The sequence below is a fragment of the Phoca vitulina genome, unplaced genomic scaffold (assembly GCF_004348235.1).
Source record: "Phoca vitulina isolate PV1807 unplaced genomic scaffold, GSC_HSeal_1.0 scaffold47, whole genome shotgun sequence".
Classification (NCBI taxonomy): domain Eukaryota; kingdom Metazoa; phylum Chordata; class Mammalia; order Carnivora; family Phocidae; genus Phoca; species Phoca vitulina.
In genome coordinates, this window is record NW_022589750.1 from 3,207,907 (window position 1) to 3,225,218 (window position 17,312).

The window sequence follows — 17,312 nt, forward strand, 5'->3', positions numbered from 1 at the left end:
ATAACTGGTTGTATCCCCTGGACCCAGCTCAGTCAGTGTGAGGTCAGAAGGATGCCCCGTGAGTGTCTGCTGAAGGCATGTACAATCAGAGGTCCCCGAACGTGCTAGTAGTCTTTGGGGAGGGGCTGGTGGTGAGTCAAAAGGCAGCAGTAGGTATTGGGCGAAGGGTCCTCGCTGTCACCATGGGACCTGCCGACTGGGGCACTCCCAGGCCTCTGCTGTTGGGGCCACTATGTTAACAGGGTCGTGTATTACTTTCCTCCTAATGGACTGGTGACATCATGGAGACCAAGTAAGGATCTCAGTAACTCAAAAACGAATCACAAAAAGCTTGACACAAAGCCAACATCAGAAAACACACAAAAAGGGGCGCCTGGGTGGCTCAGTCGGTTAAGCGTCTGCCTTCGGCTCAGGTCATGATCCCAGGGTCCTGGGATCGAGCCCTGCATCGGGTTCCCTGCTCCACGGGAGGCCTGCTTCTCCCTCTCCCACTCCCCCTGCTTGTGTTCCCTCTCTCGCTGTGTCTCTGTCAAATAAATAAATAAAATCTTAAAAACACACACACACACACAAAGGGTCTTAAATGAAGAAATTACCATGAAATTTGACCATTTTGGTGTTGTACAATTTCTCATTTTGACTGAACAGCGCTAACATCACTCAACCAAATTATGAAGCCATTTATAAACCCTCAGGGGACAGTGACTAAGCACTAACCTTTCCACTAGAATCAGATAGGCGATGTCCCCCGTTTCTATTCTATAGGATAACAAGAAATGTCTTTTGGGAAAGTGGGGGGGGGGAATTAGCATTAGGTATTGAAATTATTTTTAACATTCTAAGTATTTAGAATTATATGATGCTTTAAAGGATTACCAATCACGATGAAAACCATATCCTTGTGTTTATTGTATAGTATATTAATATATACTTGCTATAATATGATAGATATAAGAGGAGTTTGAAATTGGTAAACCTCCAGTTCAGCCAGCAATGGGACGTGGGCTGGGATCGTGCTGGGCTTTGCAGGCCTGGCTGGGTAGAGCTGCAGGTGTCCCCACTGCCCACAAGAGGGCTGAAAATCGGTGGCAGCCACTCATCAACCGTACTGAGAACCAGACTTAATCTCCACTGGCAGGCCCTCTTTTCTGTACTTGCTACTTGCGATCTGTCACCAGCCTGTCTTAGTTCAAGGCGGTTTAGACCAGTAGATAGGAAGTCATCCCGAAGCTGCCATCCAGATGTGGATGAGTCAAAAGTGGGTTGGGCTGGTGGGCTGGCCTGAAGGAGAGTCATTCTTAGAGGAAGGTCACGTTTTAGAAAATCAGCTGTTTGCAGATCTGCTCTGAACTTGGCCTGGGTTCAGACTCTCGAGTGGCCCTGGACTCTGCCAGACTTTGAGGTCCGTAACAGCAATCTATGGTGAGGGAGCGGGTCACCCAAACCACTTCCAGGAGCCTGGGGGACAAAGCCAAGTAAGACTTAGCTCCGTTAGAAGGAGTACGCCACATGTTTACAGATCAATGCTTACCATTTACTGCTTAAATACTGTGACCTTCATCTTGAAAACTGATTTATATTTGTTTGTATTTCCATAATGAGGAGTAAGTTTTAAAGGCAAGCACAAAGTCCTGCGGGAATGGCTCAAATAGAACGAGGAGGACAAACATGGCGACGAGATGGGGAAATTGGCATCCTCGTAAATTTCGGGGGGGGGTGGAGGGCATGCAGAATGGCACCATCGCTCTGAAAATCAGCGGGGTGGGCCCTGAAAATGTGAAACAGAACACTACCACGCCCCAGCAATGCCGCTCCCAGGCACACACCCCGGAGAGCGGGAAACACAGGTCCGCACAAACACTTGTACATAACTGTTCACTGAGGCATTATTCAAAGTGGCCCCCAACTGGAAACAATCCAAATGCCTATCAGCTGATGAACGGATAAACGAAACGTGGCCGATTTAATAGATTTAGTAGAACGGAGTACCATTCGGCCAGGGAAAGGAATGGAATAATTATACACGCCACGCCACGGATAAACCGTGCAAACATCATGCTGAGGGGAAGAACGGTCTAGACAGCCACATTCTCTAGGGTTCCATTCATAGAAAATATGCACAATGGGCAAATTCGTAGAGACAGAAAATAGATGAATGGTTTCCGGAGGCTGGAGGGACGTGGAAGGGGATGCCTAATGGGTTTCTTTTTGGGGTGATGAGAAGGTCCTCAAGTTTACCGCAGGGATGACTGCGTAACTCAATGTACTAAAAACAACGATGCTGGACTGTAGGAATGCGTGAATTTGATGGCATGTGAATTAAACCTTAATAAAGCTGTTTTAAAAAAAAAAAAAAAAAGAATGAGCAAAGAAACAAAGGAGCCTAGAAATGCCTCCCCCATTGTCCTGATGCTTCATGCGACCGTCTGGTGACAAAACGCCAGAAACGTATCCAAATGGTTCCTGGGACCTTGAGCGAGTTTTGCCCATAGAGTTCAATGTAAATTCACAACCCGGGGATGTGAAAGCAAAGGAAGCACCGTGCCGAGTACAGACTTGCGACATAACAACTGCTTTATGGAGGTCCTTCTCAGAATGGGGTGAGGGAGTCCCCGGGAACGGGGAGGGAGTGTGGGCAGAGACGGAATTTCTCAACATGACCCCCTCCGGGGTCACTACCACTCAGGGGTACCTCCTATTCTTCAAGCGGGCTGGGGAAGCAAAGTTGAGAACAGGTGCTCTTCTCAGGTTTCTAGAAACACAAGCACAGCTAGCGCTAGACTAGATGACTGTGAAAAGAAACGTGGGGAAAAGCAGCACCGAAGCTTCTGGGCCGTGAGTTCATGCAGCAAAACATGCACACCAACGACGACGCAGGGAAGCGCGGCAGAGGAGGTGCGGGAAAACCCGCTCCCCAGGGACTCCTGCGACCCAAAGACCCAAAGGAAAACCTTGGGGTCGGCATGCGACTCACACACAACGGGGATCCACGCTGTAGTTTAAAATGACATCGAAACAAAATGTTAGTGATAACGATGTACGTAATTCCACATCGTGGATTTGGAAAACCCAAATCTGTCTGTTAATTATTTCACACCGTTTCACGAGTGACCTGAGTACACATTAAAAGGTCATTTTAGCGTGCACCCCTAGGGCACAAAGAAGAGCTAATTTCTGGTCTAGGGGTTCCTTCCGTAACTGGCCAAAAAGCCTCTAAGCATCCTCTCGGATAACAATTATTTCATTAACCTTTCCAATTTGGATGAGTGATCTGCTCTAGAGCTAAAGGAACAAAAGAACATCACAGGCCCTCATAGGTAGAGGACGGCTCTGCTGTCCGACAACTTAAGAATTTTAAGAAAGATATCTGAAAAATCTTGGTATCTAGGACTATTCCTGTAGATACTTATGATCATTTCTTTATATTAATAAATATAAATATATATAAATGTATTCGCTCGAAATCACTGCACTTGTGGGAGACAGACTGAAACCATTCCAGTGCCGGGGAAAGGGTTAAGTGCAGGACAGACATCCCTTTCTGTCTGAGGCATCTGGCTTGGCGTTGCCCTTCCTCTCTTCCTGGGTAGCAGGAAACGCTCTGGCCAGTGAGCTGTCCGTTGCTATGCTCTGGGGAGCCAGTAGGGGGGGCATTCTCTAATCAGGAAGAAAACTCCTCCACTACCTGCCCTGGATAAAGAAAATGCTAACTTTATATATTAAATCATTAAGGCCTTTAAGGCCAAAACACATACAGGCCATAAAACATTAACAGGTTAGAAATGTGTTAACCCAAAAAGTACTTTTCGAGTTGTAGCCCCAGACATCCGGCACAAAGCTGGCCTTCTGTGTATTTAAGGGGAATCGAAATAATTCCACCTGCTCTTTGACATTCGAAACCCTGAGGGTTCAGGCTTCATAAACATGTGATTCAATGTCATGATAAAAGGGTAAATAAATATTAAAACTCATCTAGAAAACAAATTTAAAGCAAGAGGGCATGCTGCTTGCAAAAGAATACGTCTCTAAGCAACAAATTTCCAAAATTAAGTTTCCACGAGGGATGTCACTCAGGACTAACTGTATTTGCTTCTAACAGAGACTCAATCTAGAGACAGAAATTAGTGCGAGCATTCAAGACTAAGAAGCATAAAGAAAAGCACTTGCCTGATGTTTCACTGGTTTAGGCGATTCCTGCTGTTTGTTACAAACAGATAAACGCAAATGTTAGCGAGTTTGGGTCTTTCTCTGAGCAGGGAGCCCCATCCAAAGCACCAGGTCAAAGTGCAGCTCAGAACCGTGAAAGCAGGTGTGGCTGGGTCATCTACCACTCCCACTCCTGCAGACCTATAGATTAAGGATAACGGACTCTCCTGTTCTTATCATCAACGGTCCCCAAATGTCTATCCCCACCTCAAGCTGTGGTCCGCTTTCAGGAAGAACTGCTAAAGATACTTGAGGACCTTCCTTCGGTGGAAATAAGAATTCTTCATAATCACTGCTCATCAGTCATTAACAGTTCTTCCCGAAGCTTTGCGAGGAATTAGGCTTCAAGCTATAACCGTTAATTCCAGTTGGCCTGTGCGAATACCTAGTTAATAGCAATTTCCTGGTCAACTTGCTCCCTCCTGAGCGGAGGAAGTTTCTGGGTGGGGGTGGGAGCAGACAAGGGAGCTGTGAGTTCCAGCAGTATGCTGTGCTTCCTGATGCTTGTTTCTGAAATTACAAAAGAATAAGCCTGAGACGTAAACAAACAACAGAAGGAAAACTTACAGGAATATTATGGTCCTTCCGTCCTTTATGCGAAGAAGCAACGTGAGCAAGGTACTGAATGACTTTCTTAGTATTTTCTGTCTTCCCAGCACCCGATTCACCCCTGAAAGAGACAGTAGCACAGGACGCCTTGAAGAAAGCAGAGCACACACATTCCCAAATTACAACGGACAAAATTAAATGGAGTTGGAACAAGACTTGGTAGAAAGTAAGAAGAGTGTAACTAGGGAAAAAACCTACCAGCAGAAGTTAGAAAATTATTTTTTTTAAATGGTATTAAATTAACCCTAACTTTTTTTTTTTTTCCGAAGATGCCAGTAAGACACAGGATAGGGTTCACAACACTAACGCTGTTTTTTCTTGGAGTTTGGGGGTTCCACCAGAGAGGTGACGTTTATTATAAAAGTTCATGAAATCGATTCCCCGGCTCCAGAAACCCAGCCAAAACTGGAAACAGGACTCCTGAAAGAGTGAAGATGATCGAATCTGAAGATGCTGAAAGGACTCTGGGATGCCCACTGATGCTCAACTTCAAGTCCAGGCAAGGTTTTCTCGGCGCATCCCCCCCAAACCAGCTGACAATTGTTCGTTCCCCCACGCTACCGACATGGAAACTTGTACACACCTCATCAAACCTCCTCCCGCAGACTGCTGGCTTCACATCCCAGCCTCCCCGAGGCAGGGAGCAGGACCCTGTGCAAGTGTTTACTGTGATTTGTGTTTGAGTTTATTGTGCATTTGTGTTTGTGTTTACTGTCCATTTGTGTTTGTTTGAGTTTACAGTGCATTTGTGCTTGAGTTTATGGTGCATTTGTATCTGTTTGTGTTTACTGTCCATTTGTGTTTGTTTGAGTTTACAGTGCATTTGTGTTTGTTTGTGTCGGCTTCTTTTTAATCCATGTAACCTTGTGCAGTGTCGACACGGAGCCAGTATGCAATTTGTAGAGAAAAGGAACACTATGACTTTTGTTATGAACTGGGACAAATGCCGCTGCTTTATATGTTTTATGTTTAAAAACAAGGCTGGCACATTTCAAAGGCTGCTTTTTATTTCTACTCAAGGACTGATCTTGAAATTCAGGTAAGCTGCTAGGCACAGGGATACCGAAGTTATGGCCTTTCTGTTCAAATACTTAAGGCGCCCTAAGATCTGATAAAAGCGAACCTATCCTCACAATCGAGAAAAATCTCAATTTGGAATAAAAGAAAAACGTTAATATCTAATTAGATTTTTCATTAAAAAAAAAAAAAAAGCCCCAGAAAAAAACCCACAAAAACAAAAAACCCTAGAAAACAGAAGAAAAGCACCAGAAACCCAAAAATATTATTATACACGTGGCTGGCTAATAATCCTCTAAGTTTGTTTTATCAAAGGCTTGAAAGTCTGATTTTTCTAGTAAGCTCTGACCCTTCCTTGGAAGTATACTCAGAATTGTACTACGAACTGGCCACAACCTAAATTTTTCAGGTTTACTGCTTCCATTATCTTAATTCTCTGCACCCAGATACCGACAATGTCAACTGCAGAGGGTTTGGGCAAAGGAAGCCAACTGACCAACTAGTCGTATGGCTTTGAGAAAGGAAACTATCTTCTCCGGGCCCTCATGCCACCATTTGTATGAAGTAGGAATTGTATTAGAGCCTTTCTAGCTACAAGACTTGATCATTCTAGGAACAACCCACTTACTGGTTTATAAGCATATTTTATATATGAAGCTCCTTAACCACCATCCATTGTTATATGAAAAATAGTCCCCTTGTGTGTTTTACCATCTAGAAATTTTGAATCGTAGGTACTCAAATAGACCAAATTTTCTTTTAAGGGTTTTCTTTTTTTTTTTTTTAAAGATTTTATTTATTTATCTGAGAGAGAGAATGGGAGACAGAGAGCATGAGTGGGGAGGATCAGAGGGAGAAGCAGACTCCCTGCCGAGCAGGGAGCCCAATGCGGGACTCGATCCCGGGACTCCAGGATCATGACCTGAGCCGAAGGCAGTCGCTTAACCAACTGAGCCACCCAGGCACCCTCTTTTAAGGGTTTTCTGCCTACTGTTTGTGCTTAAAAAGGCCTTTCCTGCACCAAGATTATATCCAACTGTGTTCTCATTTTTATAACATCTATTATTATTAAATCCATCTGTATTTTCTTCCAGAACTTTGATGGTTTCATTTCTTACAATGAAATCTTTAATCCATCAAAAAATTATAGTTTGGCATAAAAATATAATCTAATTTTGTCCCCAAATGATTCAGCCCACATCCTAGTATTCAGTGGTTGACAAGGACGCTCATTATCCTGTGATCTGAAATATTATCTTATATTTACTTCTTATACATACAGCTTCTTCTAAGGCCAGAACCATATTGCAATAGTTTTGAACTATAACTAACCAGAGGGGCGCCTGGGTGGCTCAGTCGTTAAGCGTCTGCCTTCAGCTCAGGTCATGATCCCGGGGTCCTGGGATCGAGCCCCACATCGAGCTCCCTGCTCCGCGGGAAGTCTGTTTCTCCCTCTCCCACTCCCCTTGCTTGTGTACCTGCTCTCGCTATCTCTTTCTGTCAAATAAATAAATAAATAAAATCTAAAACAAACAACAACAAAAAAGAACCAAAGCACCCAGCATTGTTCTTTAAACAAACAAACCAAAAAAACAAGCAGTCTCTGAAGTGTATTTTTTCAGATAAACTTCAAATAATTTTGTTCTGCTATGCCTCCCCCATCTCTTGCCCCACAAATAAAAAAACAAGAGGTGGCATTCTGAAGTAATATTAATATGCATTTTTTTTTTTTTTAAGGAGAGATGAGGTCTTCATCTCTATCTCTCGGGTAAATTTTGTGTTTTCTACGTTCACAACAAGCGAGGACTGTGTTTGTCTTTGAAATCCTAGTGCCTAGCACAGTAGGGGCTGAATAAATGAATACAGGTCCTACACATGTTTTATTAAGTTTATTCCTAGGCTCTTTTTTATATTTTTTATTCCTGCTATTTTATTTCTGCTATAAACGTCCTCATATTTTCTACCTGGCCCCCACTGCTGCTGGGATAAGGTAGTTATTGCATTCACTCAACAAATACTTAAAAATCAACCACAGAGTGTTGGTCATTCTCCTGAGTACAAGAGCCAGAGGGTGAACCTTTGTCTCCATCCTTGCTCAAGTTCAGGAGAAAAGAGAGAAGATAAGCCACAAAAAAACAAACAAGAGAGTGCAGGATGTGAGGAAGGCCTTTAAGGCAAGGAGGTGGGGGGGGAGGAAGAGAGGAGCAGAGGACACCTCCCTGGAGACACAATGGTTTGGGGAGAGCCCCTGGAAAAGGGAGAGTGGGCTAGTGAAATCGGGGGCACCACGATCAGGCGGATGGAGAGCTGAACGCAAAGGTCTTTGCCAGGGACCAGGGCGCAGGTGCAAATGTGGGATTCAAGGCAAACCACCAGCGAGGGAGAGAGCTGCAGGAGCTCCTAGTGGCAGCAGGAAGCTCCCCGAGTCCCCGGGAGAGAATCCGGATTTTATTCCAGCGTAATTTCTCAAGAGCTAGGATGGTGGTTTTTCTCCATTTTGTTAACTTTATTCAAAATACTTAGTGTTTCAAGGCTAATCACGATGTTGGCGTTTGGCTTCAAACAAATAATTTTTCTGTTATGCGGAGAAATGAGCCTCTCATTTAGACTGATGATGACTTGTCTCGAAAACAGTTCTGATTGTTCCCTTTCTGCTTAGTTGTGCCTCTGCGATTTTTCCACTAACACACTTCAGTGCGTCTTTCATGCGTCTTTCTGCCTCCCTGTCACACTCCCCGGGTGCTGCTTCAACAATGCTTATAATCTCGGCTACATTTCTGTGTATTTCAGGTCTAAGGGGACTTGGACACAGAAGACACTGCTTCAAAGACAGGTATTACTAGCGGGCTCCCGAGAGGGGAGATGGGGAACTGCATATTCCCCGTCTTAAAACGTGGACAGTAGCTGCTAACGCAGAAGACTGTGGTAAAGAAAGAACACGGGCCACCTGAGGCACATCACCAGCGTCCAGTGAACATCACCCATTACTGTCCACTCAACTGCTCCCCCACCGCTCAGGGGGTAGGTAATTTGGGTTACTGAGCCCCGAATTACTTTACGCATCTATAGCGCTTGCGTCAATTGTTAAGAATGTGGGTTATGGTGTCAAGATGACCTGCCTAGATTGAAATCCTGTCCACTACTTTCTAGCTCTGGGGCTTTGGGCGAGTGACTCAGCTCTCTGGGCTTCAGTTTATACTCTCTTCAATGAGAGACTAAGGAATTCAGAGGCCCAGGAGCACACACATAAGATGCCTAGCACTGCCCTCGGCCAAAAGGCTCTCGGTAAATGACAATAGGGCTAGTAAGTAGGTATGATGAGGATGAAGGTATTAACAGAAGTAAAAAAAAAAAAAAAACAAAAAAAAAAACACAGATAATCCCCAATGTGTATATGAAAGAGGCGGCAGGATCAAAGGCATAGAATTAGAGTTCTTGGAAACAATTTTTAAAAAAGGAAATGGCACATCCGTCCCAGACAGAGGCAGAGAAATAAAAGCAGCTAGGACAGAAGTAAAGACTCGAGGGAGCCAAACGGAAAGCTCAACAGAGATCTCCCTGAGAAAATGAGTTAGGAGAATCCTCAGAGAGGAGAGCAACAGAACAGGACCTCAGAGCCAGGACAATAAAAGGCTCTGATCTCGTTTCCACCAACAAAACCAGATCCACTGACGAAGTTGCTCTACACTGGAGAAGCTGCTGGGGTCCATGCTGGTCCACGCGATGGAAGCGTGAGCTCAACGAGAAGGCACAGGAAGGAGCAGCTCCTGCAGAACATCGGGACACAGAATATCAGGGGTTTCTAGCCTGGAGGTATTACGGTTTTCTAGAGGTGTCTATGGCCCTCAGTGGCTTCTCAAAGAGGTGCGCAATCCAAAACGAAACGTAAAAACCAATGGCGCTAAGAGGGGGGAAGCAGATCGTTAATAGGTGATCAATCCTAGGATCGATCTCGGAGTCCCTTCTGGACCACGGGTACATTTCCCCAGCGAGAAACTCCTCACCCAGATCTTAAATGCTTCTGTTTTTCTTCTCTGGATACATCAACTTCACTCTAGTTTCAAAAACACCCTCTGCCTGAAGGTCTCGCTTCAGATGACCTCCATCTGAAAACCAACCGCACATACCCTACACACGATATTAGCTGATGATTTCCTACAGTTTCAAAACTCTGTTCTCTTAGAAAGCAGCTTACTAGCAACAGCAGAGGTTTTGCGGTCAAGACAGGTGTGGGTTCGGTCCTCCATCCCACTAACACCAGGGTCATCCTTGGATACCGGGACCTGTAATTGGAGCTAAGAGGGCTACTGCAAAGATTCATGGAGGGAACACTTGCAACACTTGCTGGCATATTTGCCGAGAACATTTTAAACTTCTGTTCACAAGCTGATTTGCATACTTCTTTCTCCCCTGTAATTTAACTATCTTTGAGATGCACCTACAATAATCTAAAAAATTCCCCCAGTTTTAAGACTTGAGCACTTCTAAAGCAAAGGATCATCCGAAAAGCAAACTGTGGTCTAGAGAAGCTGACGGTCTGGCCTGGGGTCACAGAGCTAGTTCGGGATGGAAAGAAAGAACACCAGACATCTATAGGACAGCATGATGACTTTTCGACTACACCACATTACTGCCTTAGATGTGTGCTTTAAATATTTTTTTAAAGCAGTTTTAAAGATTGAGGGGCACCTGGGTGGCTCAGTCGTTAAGCGTCTGCCTTCGGCTCAGGTTGTGATCCCGGGGTCCTGGGATCGGGCCCCACATCAGGCTCCCTGCTTGGCGGGAAGCCTGCTTCTCCCTCTCCCACTCCCCCTGCTTGTGTTCCCTCTCTCGCTGTTTCTCTGTCAAATAAAGAAATAAAACCTTAAAAAAAAAAAAAAAAATATATATATATATATATATATAAATAAAGCCATTTTAAAGATTGAGAGGAACATACAGGCTTCCCATCTACCCTATGTGCCCGCACATGCACAATCTCCTCCATTATCAACATCACTAAAATGGGACATTTTTTTACTAAGGATGACCCTACAGCATCATGATCGCCCAAAGTCCATAGTTTCATTAGGGTTCACTCCGGGTGTCGTACATTCTATAGGTTTAGACAAATATGTAACGACTCGTATCTATGATTATAATATCAAATGGGATATTTTCACTGCCCTAAAAATCCTCTGCACTCTGCCTGTTCATCTTCCCTCCTTCCTATGCCCCCTGCACTCACTGTCTCTATGGTTGGAATCAGACAGGATGGAGCCTTCTCAGATTGGCTTCTTTCACGTACTAGTATGCATTTAGGGTTCCTCCAGGTCTTTTTATCGCTTGAGAGCTCATTTGTTTTCACAGCTGAATAAGACTCCGTTGTCTGTATTCATTCACCTGAACATGCTGGTTGCCTCCTAGTTTGGGTAATTATGTAAAAAGCAGGTTTTTGTGTTGGTATAAGCTTAACCCCGATGGGTAAATACTAAGGAGTGTGATTGGTGGGTCATGGTAAGAATATGCTTAGTCTTGGGGCACATGCGTGGCTCAGTCGGTAAAGTGTCTGACTCTTGATTTCGCTCAGGTCATGAGATCGAACCCCACGTCGGGCTTCATGCTGGGAGCGGAGCCTGCTTAACATTCTCTTTCTCCCTCCACACTGACCCCCAAACACTCTCTCTCTCAAAAAAAAAAAAAAAAAGAGTATGCTCAGTTAAGAAACCGGCAAATGGTCTTCCAGAGTGGCTGTACCATTTTGCATTCCCATCAGCAATGAACAAGCAAGCGTTCCTGTTCCTCCACATCCCCATCAGCATTTGGGGTTGTCAAGGCTCCAGATGCTGGTACTCTAGTAGGTGTGTAGAAGAGGATACATGACACGGAACACCTTTCCATAGGCTCTTTGGCCATCTGTGTTATGTTCTTCAGTGACGGGTCTGCTAAGGTCTCTGGCCCATTTTTTAACGAGGTTGTTTGTTTTCTTATTAAGTTTTAAGAGGATTTTTTTTTTTTTGGTATGTTTTGGATAACAATCCTCTTTATGTGTCTTTTGAAAATATTTTCTCCTAGTCAGTAGCTTATGTTTTCATAATCTTGACAGGGTCTTTTGCAGAGAAGTTTTTAATATTACTGAAGTCCAGCTTACTATTTCTTTCATGGATCACACGGTTACTGCTGCATCCAAAAAAGCATCACCACACCCAAGATCATCCACATTTCCTCCTCGGTTATCTTTTAATAGGCTCCATGCCTTGTGTGGAGCCCAACATGGGGCTTGGACTCATGACCCTGAAATCAAGCATTGGACGCTTAACTGACTGAACCACCCAGGTGCCCCTCCTACAGTATCTTATAGGAGCTTTATAGTTTGGGTTTTACATTTAGCTCTGTGATCCATTTTTTAGTTCAGTTCTGTGAAGGGTGTAAGGCCCGCACCTAGATGCCCCCTCCTTTTAACATATGATGTCCCACTGTCCCAGCACCATTTGTTAAAGGGCTTATCTTTGCTCCAAGATGTTACCTTTGATCCTCTGTCAAAAATCAGTTGACTGTGTTGCTGGGGTTTTAGCTAGTTAATCAATTCTACTGATTTGGTATTTTAAAGCTTTCAATGCAGGTTTCTCAGAGCAAGAACTAACGGTTCTAAATCCAGGCTGGCTTGGTCAGCGCCACTTACTGTATCTGAATAGGATAAAATTCCTTAAGAAAGAAATCTCATCATGTCCCGATAGAAGGCTGATGTGAAGCAACCACTGTTTTACAAGTGTTACATGATTAAATATACTTAAAAGGAGAAAAACTTGAGTTAACCAGTAGTTAGACGGTCATAAATGAAAATAGATTATCTTTAAAAAAAGGAGCTTAGAGAACAGAATCATTTCCTTACCGAGGTGGACTACTCTGTGAATTTTAATTCTAATGAGAGGAAAGTCAACATAAGGATACGCTCTTAATAGGCTTTCATTGCCAATGACATGGGATCAAGCGTGGAGAACACGGCTTTCGCATGATAAAGGAAACCCTGAGTGTCTTCACCAGAGACTTGGGCAAGACACGAGAACAAGGACCATGCAGGGGGCTGGACCCGTAAGTGGGGGCCCACGCTGCTTGGCCTGGGTCTGCAAAGGGAAAGCTGGCTGGGGAGTAGTAGGCAGAGGAGGCCACAGGGGAAATGAAGATGCTCATCCTTTTGGAGGAAAAGTAGACAGTAAGTGATTAAAATAGTAAAGCTTAGAGAGAAGCTATCAAACTACCTAAGTATCTTAAAAACAACAACAACAACAACATTGCTTCAAGGGCGCGTGGGTGGCTCACTCGGTGTAATGTCCAGCTCTTGGTTTCAGCTCAGGTCATAATCTCAGGGTCATGGGATCGAGCCCCACATCGGGCTCTGCGCTCGGCACAGAGTCTGCTTTAGGATTCTCTCCCTCTGCCCCTCCCCCGCTGCTTGCACACTCTCTAAAATAATAAATCTTTTTAAAAAAATGTTGCTTCCCACTGTATTTTTCTTTGCGATACTATGTAATCGTATCACAAAGATACTATTAATAGAAAATAACTACTATGTAAATTGACTAAATACTTAATCTCACAGGAAACTTAAGTAGCTTGGCTGTGTGCTGTTTTAAAAGATCCCGGTTATATATTCTTGGACTTCTTTATTTGGTGGGTACTCAAAGGCACACCAGAACGGATCCTAGTCTCTCAAATCTAAGATACACTGTTTCACATTTTCATATTTCTCAAGTCACAATGTAGCTTATAATAGATATGAACCAGAAAAGTGTTATTAAATATCATAACCAGGGGCATCCAAGAATTAAAAAAATGTGCCGAGGCTAAAAGAGGTGAGGGTACGGATGTGCTGGGGAACTTTCTTCCAGGGCGACAGTAATGCTCTCTATCTCGACAGAGGTTCAGGTTACACAAGTAGCTCTGCAAACGGACATTTAAGACTTGCGCATTTCATTATACACAAATTTTAGCTCCAAAGATAAAGACGTAAATATTGGACTTCAGCTAATATTATGTACACTGAGGTGTTTAAGCGGAAGTATACTGATGTCTGTAACTGAACTTGAAATAAATCAAATGAAGGGATTGGTAGCTCATCAAAGCGGTATAAAAATTACTTTAAACTGAAAATATCTATCAGCGGCCACAGAAGGAAACATTACCTAACCTTAAGCAGAGCCTCCTGAAAATCTAGTTGCCATTCATCCCAAGGAGTGTCCTGACTGGGAAAAGACAGACCCAGGAAGTACAAAGTCAGCGGTCTGTCAGCATGCTAAAGCCCAACAGAACCCTCCACACTTTCTCCCTGAAGCCCTAATCCTCCTTTTTTGATCAACTTTAGCATATAAGCCTTTTATTTCTGGTTATTCAGCAAATGCTCAGCACTGAGTACTCCCATGTGCGTGTGTAGGTAAACATAGTCTTTTCTCCTATTAATCTATGGCTAGTTAATTTGTGAAGCCCCAGGTGCAAGACAGAGGGTGGAAAAGGAAAAATATTCCTCCCAACACAAACAATAAAATGGATCGATGGATGGATAGAAGATGAACAGATCAATATATCATATAGCAAATACAGTGAAATATTAATGGAAGAATCTAGGTTGAGGGATATATGGGTCTTGGCTCAAAATTCTTTCAACTCTGCTTTAGATTTGAAAATATTCACAATAAGATGCTTGGACAAGTTAAAGGGAAGAAAGAAAAAGTTCTTGCCGACTGCTACTTTGTGCTCAAGAAGAGAGAACCAGACGCTAGGAGACTCACCTCAGAAATCCAAACCTATTAATTGAGGACAAAGGAGTCTAAAAATGACCCTGTCTAATTACAGCTGCCTGCAGAGGTCACTTCTGGTAACAAAAGTGAATTAGTGTTCACTAACTTTTCTATCAACAGAAGTCATTCTTTCCCTGAGTGTTTCCTGCTTCCAGACAAAAAGTCTCAGCAAAGGTGGTCACCCGGGAGCGCCTGGCTGGCTCAGTTGGCTGAGTGTCTGACTCTTGATTTCAGCTCAGGTCATGATCTCAGGGTCGTGAATTCGAGCCCCTCATTGGGCTCCACACTCAGTGTGGAGTCTGCTGGAGATTCTCTTTCCCTCTCCATCTGCCCCTCCCCCCACTCGCTGCTTGCACACGCACTCTCACATTCTCTTAAATAAAACAATAAAGTCAGCCAAGCTCCCAAACCACAACCACCCACTCAAGGAGGAGAGGTCCGAGTCCTACTGTATGTGGGGTTATGGTCACCAGACTCTGCAGACAGGCCACACACACATGCTCTTCCGCCCTAGCTCATGAGCAGAATGTAGCTCCTTTATTCTACTCATTTCAAGGAGAGTTCCAATGCCTAAATTCCTGTGTGACTGTTAACTGATGGTGTATAATGAAGAATGTGGCTGGTCTTTGTCCCTGGTTCCTGGGAGGGAACCTCTAAGTCCTTGGCAAGTCTCTGTCATTCATGGTGGGCCCTGAGCTTTTGCTTACGAGGGGACTCACAGCGGGCCCCTAGAGAGTTCCAGGATGGGCGCTGGCCATCCTGGAAGACCAGTCGAGTGATCAGAGGTTTGGGCATTGAGCCATGGAAATCACCCCAATATCCTGGGAGAGGAGAGGGCCTGGAGACTGAAATCAAATACATGGTCAATCATACCTGCTTAACAAAGCCCCTTAAAAACTCTAGACTCCGCAGCTCGGGTGAGCTTCCTCGTTGCTGATAAACAGCGGTGTGCTGGGGAGGGGAAGTGTCCAGAAGATAGGGAAGGTTTACATTTGGGACCCTCCCAGGCCTCACCCTGTCTCTCGTCTGGCTGGCTCTGATTTGTCATCCTACTGAACTATCAAACTCAAGGGGGTAGCAACCCCCAAATCTGTAGCGGGATGGTCAGAGGTGCGGGTGGCCTGGGACCCCCTAAGCTTATGGCTGGGGCCCACAGTGTGAGCACCGCGTGGAGCAGTAGGCTCTGGGCAGTCTGTGCCAACACTGCACTGCAATGGATAATCTCTAAGACACTTGCAGATCAGATTCTAAATATAACGGACTTTTTTGAAAAACACAAGCCAGTGAAATAAAAAACAAAAGAAAGCAAAAAGTGAGAGGACTATTCTAGAATACAGAATTGAAATGAAGAGACCTAAGGCAAGGGTCGTGGATTTTAAAAGTTATAAAAAATATGTTGAGCACTATTACTGGAAATTGGATCCTACGTTAGATATTATGGAACCAATATTGACCTTCTAAGTGTGATGACAGTCTGCGGTTATGTGGGAACGTCCTCGTCCTTGGGAGACACCTGCTGAAGAATCTCAGGGTGTCAGGAGGTCTGCAATCAATTTGCAAATGGTTAAAAAAAAAGTGCTGGTGTGCATAGAGAGAAAACTGACAAAGTGAAGGGTACATAGCCATTTAAATTATCATTCTGTCAAAGTAGGTTTGAATTTTTTAAAAATAAAAACCTGGGGGAAACGCATCAGCAAAAGTTTCAAAAAGGGGAAGAAATGAAGAAAATGTGATAAAAAATGTAAAATCATGGAAGCTGGGTGATGGGCATATGGGGACCACATACCATTCTACTTCCGTGTAGGTTTTAAGTTTCAAACTAAAATGTCTTTTAAAAATGGTATCAGAAAGGTTTTCCCTTGAAAACATATAGTATCACCAGTAATCTATACTTTAGCCTATTATCTTGGTTCCTCCTTCATTAACAGATTTGTTCTTTCGTTTGACATTTTATCAGTTTCCGAAGTACGTTCTATGTTCAGAACAGGGTGCCAGGGTCTCCGGGGTTATTAAGGAGCAATCAAGGTAAGTCATAGTTCCCACCTTTCTGTCTAGTTGTAAAATATGGTGAGGGTGACCCAAATACGGAACCCAGAATGGCAGTGGATGTAAAAAAGGGCCCGGGGAGAGAAAATCAGTGTGGGTTGGAACCTGTCATGTAGGTGGGATTCGATTTGAGATTTCCTCCCCGGAGGGAAGAGGAGGCTAAAGGCACGAAGCCAGCCGGGATCCACAAAAGCGGGCCAGGCCGGAGCTATGGGACCGGCTAGGACCAGACAGACAGAAATGTCCAACAGTGTGACCAGAAACAGGGGCCTGCAGACGGAGGAGTCCGAGGACACCGAGAAATGCTGGGCCTGGAGTCCTGAAACACAGGAGCGGATAGCAGAAATCAGGAAACTGGGTGATGCGCGGGAATGTAGGTTAATTTCTCGGCATGTTGAGTTCAAGCTCACATTTGTTGCCTACTTCACACCGTATGCTCCACTTACACCAAAATCCTTGAAAATCGCCTGATGCCACTCCTCACCTGCTGTCCTCCACGCCTGCAGGCTTCATGGGGCCTCCCTTGTCCACCCGGCACACGGAGTCTTCAGGAAGCAGCCAGGGAGCGTGCGAAGGATCAGGGTCTAGAAACTCATCTGGTTGCGAGCCTGCCCACCCGAGCCAGCAATGCACCGGGAGCCATAAGTACCAGCCGTGGCC

The 17,312-nt window shown here is 44.4% G+C and overlaps 1 protein-coding gene across 10 annotated transcripts in view; it reads right to left on the bottom strand.

Moving 5' to 3' along the window:
- MYH10 (myosin heavy chain 10) overlaps positions 1-17,312 on the bottom strand; it is a 121,782-nt gene that overhangs the window by 74,200 nt on the left and 30,270 nt on the right. For 3 of the 10 annotated variants that reach the window (XM_032432096.1, XM_032432091.1, XM_032432100.1), the window contains exons 5-7: positions 4,774-4,876; positions 4,168-4,197; positions 2,975-2,992 (exon numbers count right to left, since the gene is read on the bottom strand). In XM_032432096.1, coding sequence (XP_032287987.1) covers positions 2,975-2,992; positions 4,168-4,197; positions 4,774-4,876 — 151 coding nt within the window. The remainder of the gene's footprint in view (positions 1-2,974; positions 2,993-4,167; positions 4,198-4,773; positions 4,877-17,312) is intronic. The other 7 variants (XM_032432094.1, XM_032432098.1, XM_032432097.1 and 4 more) reach the window with 4 other exon arrangements.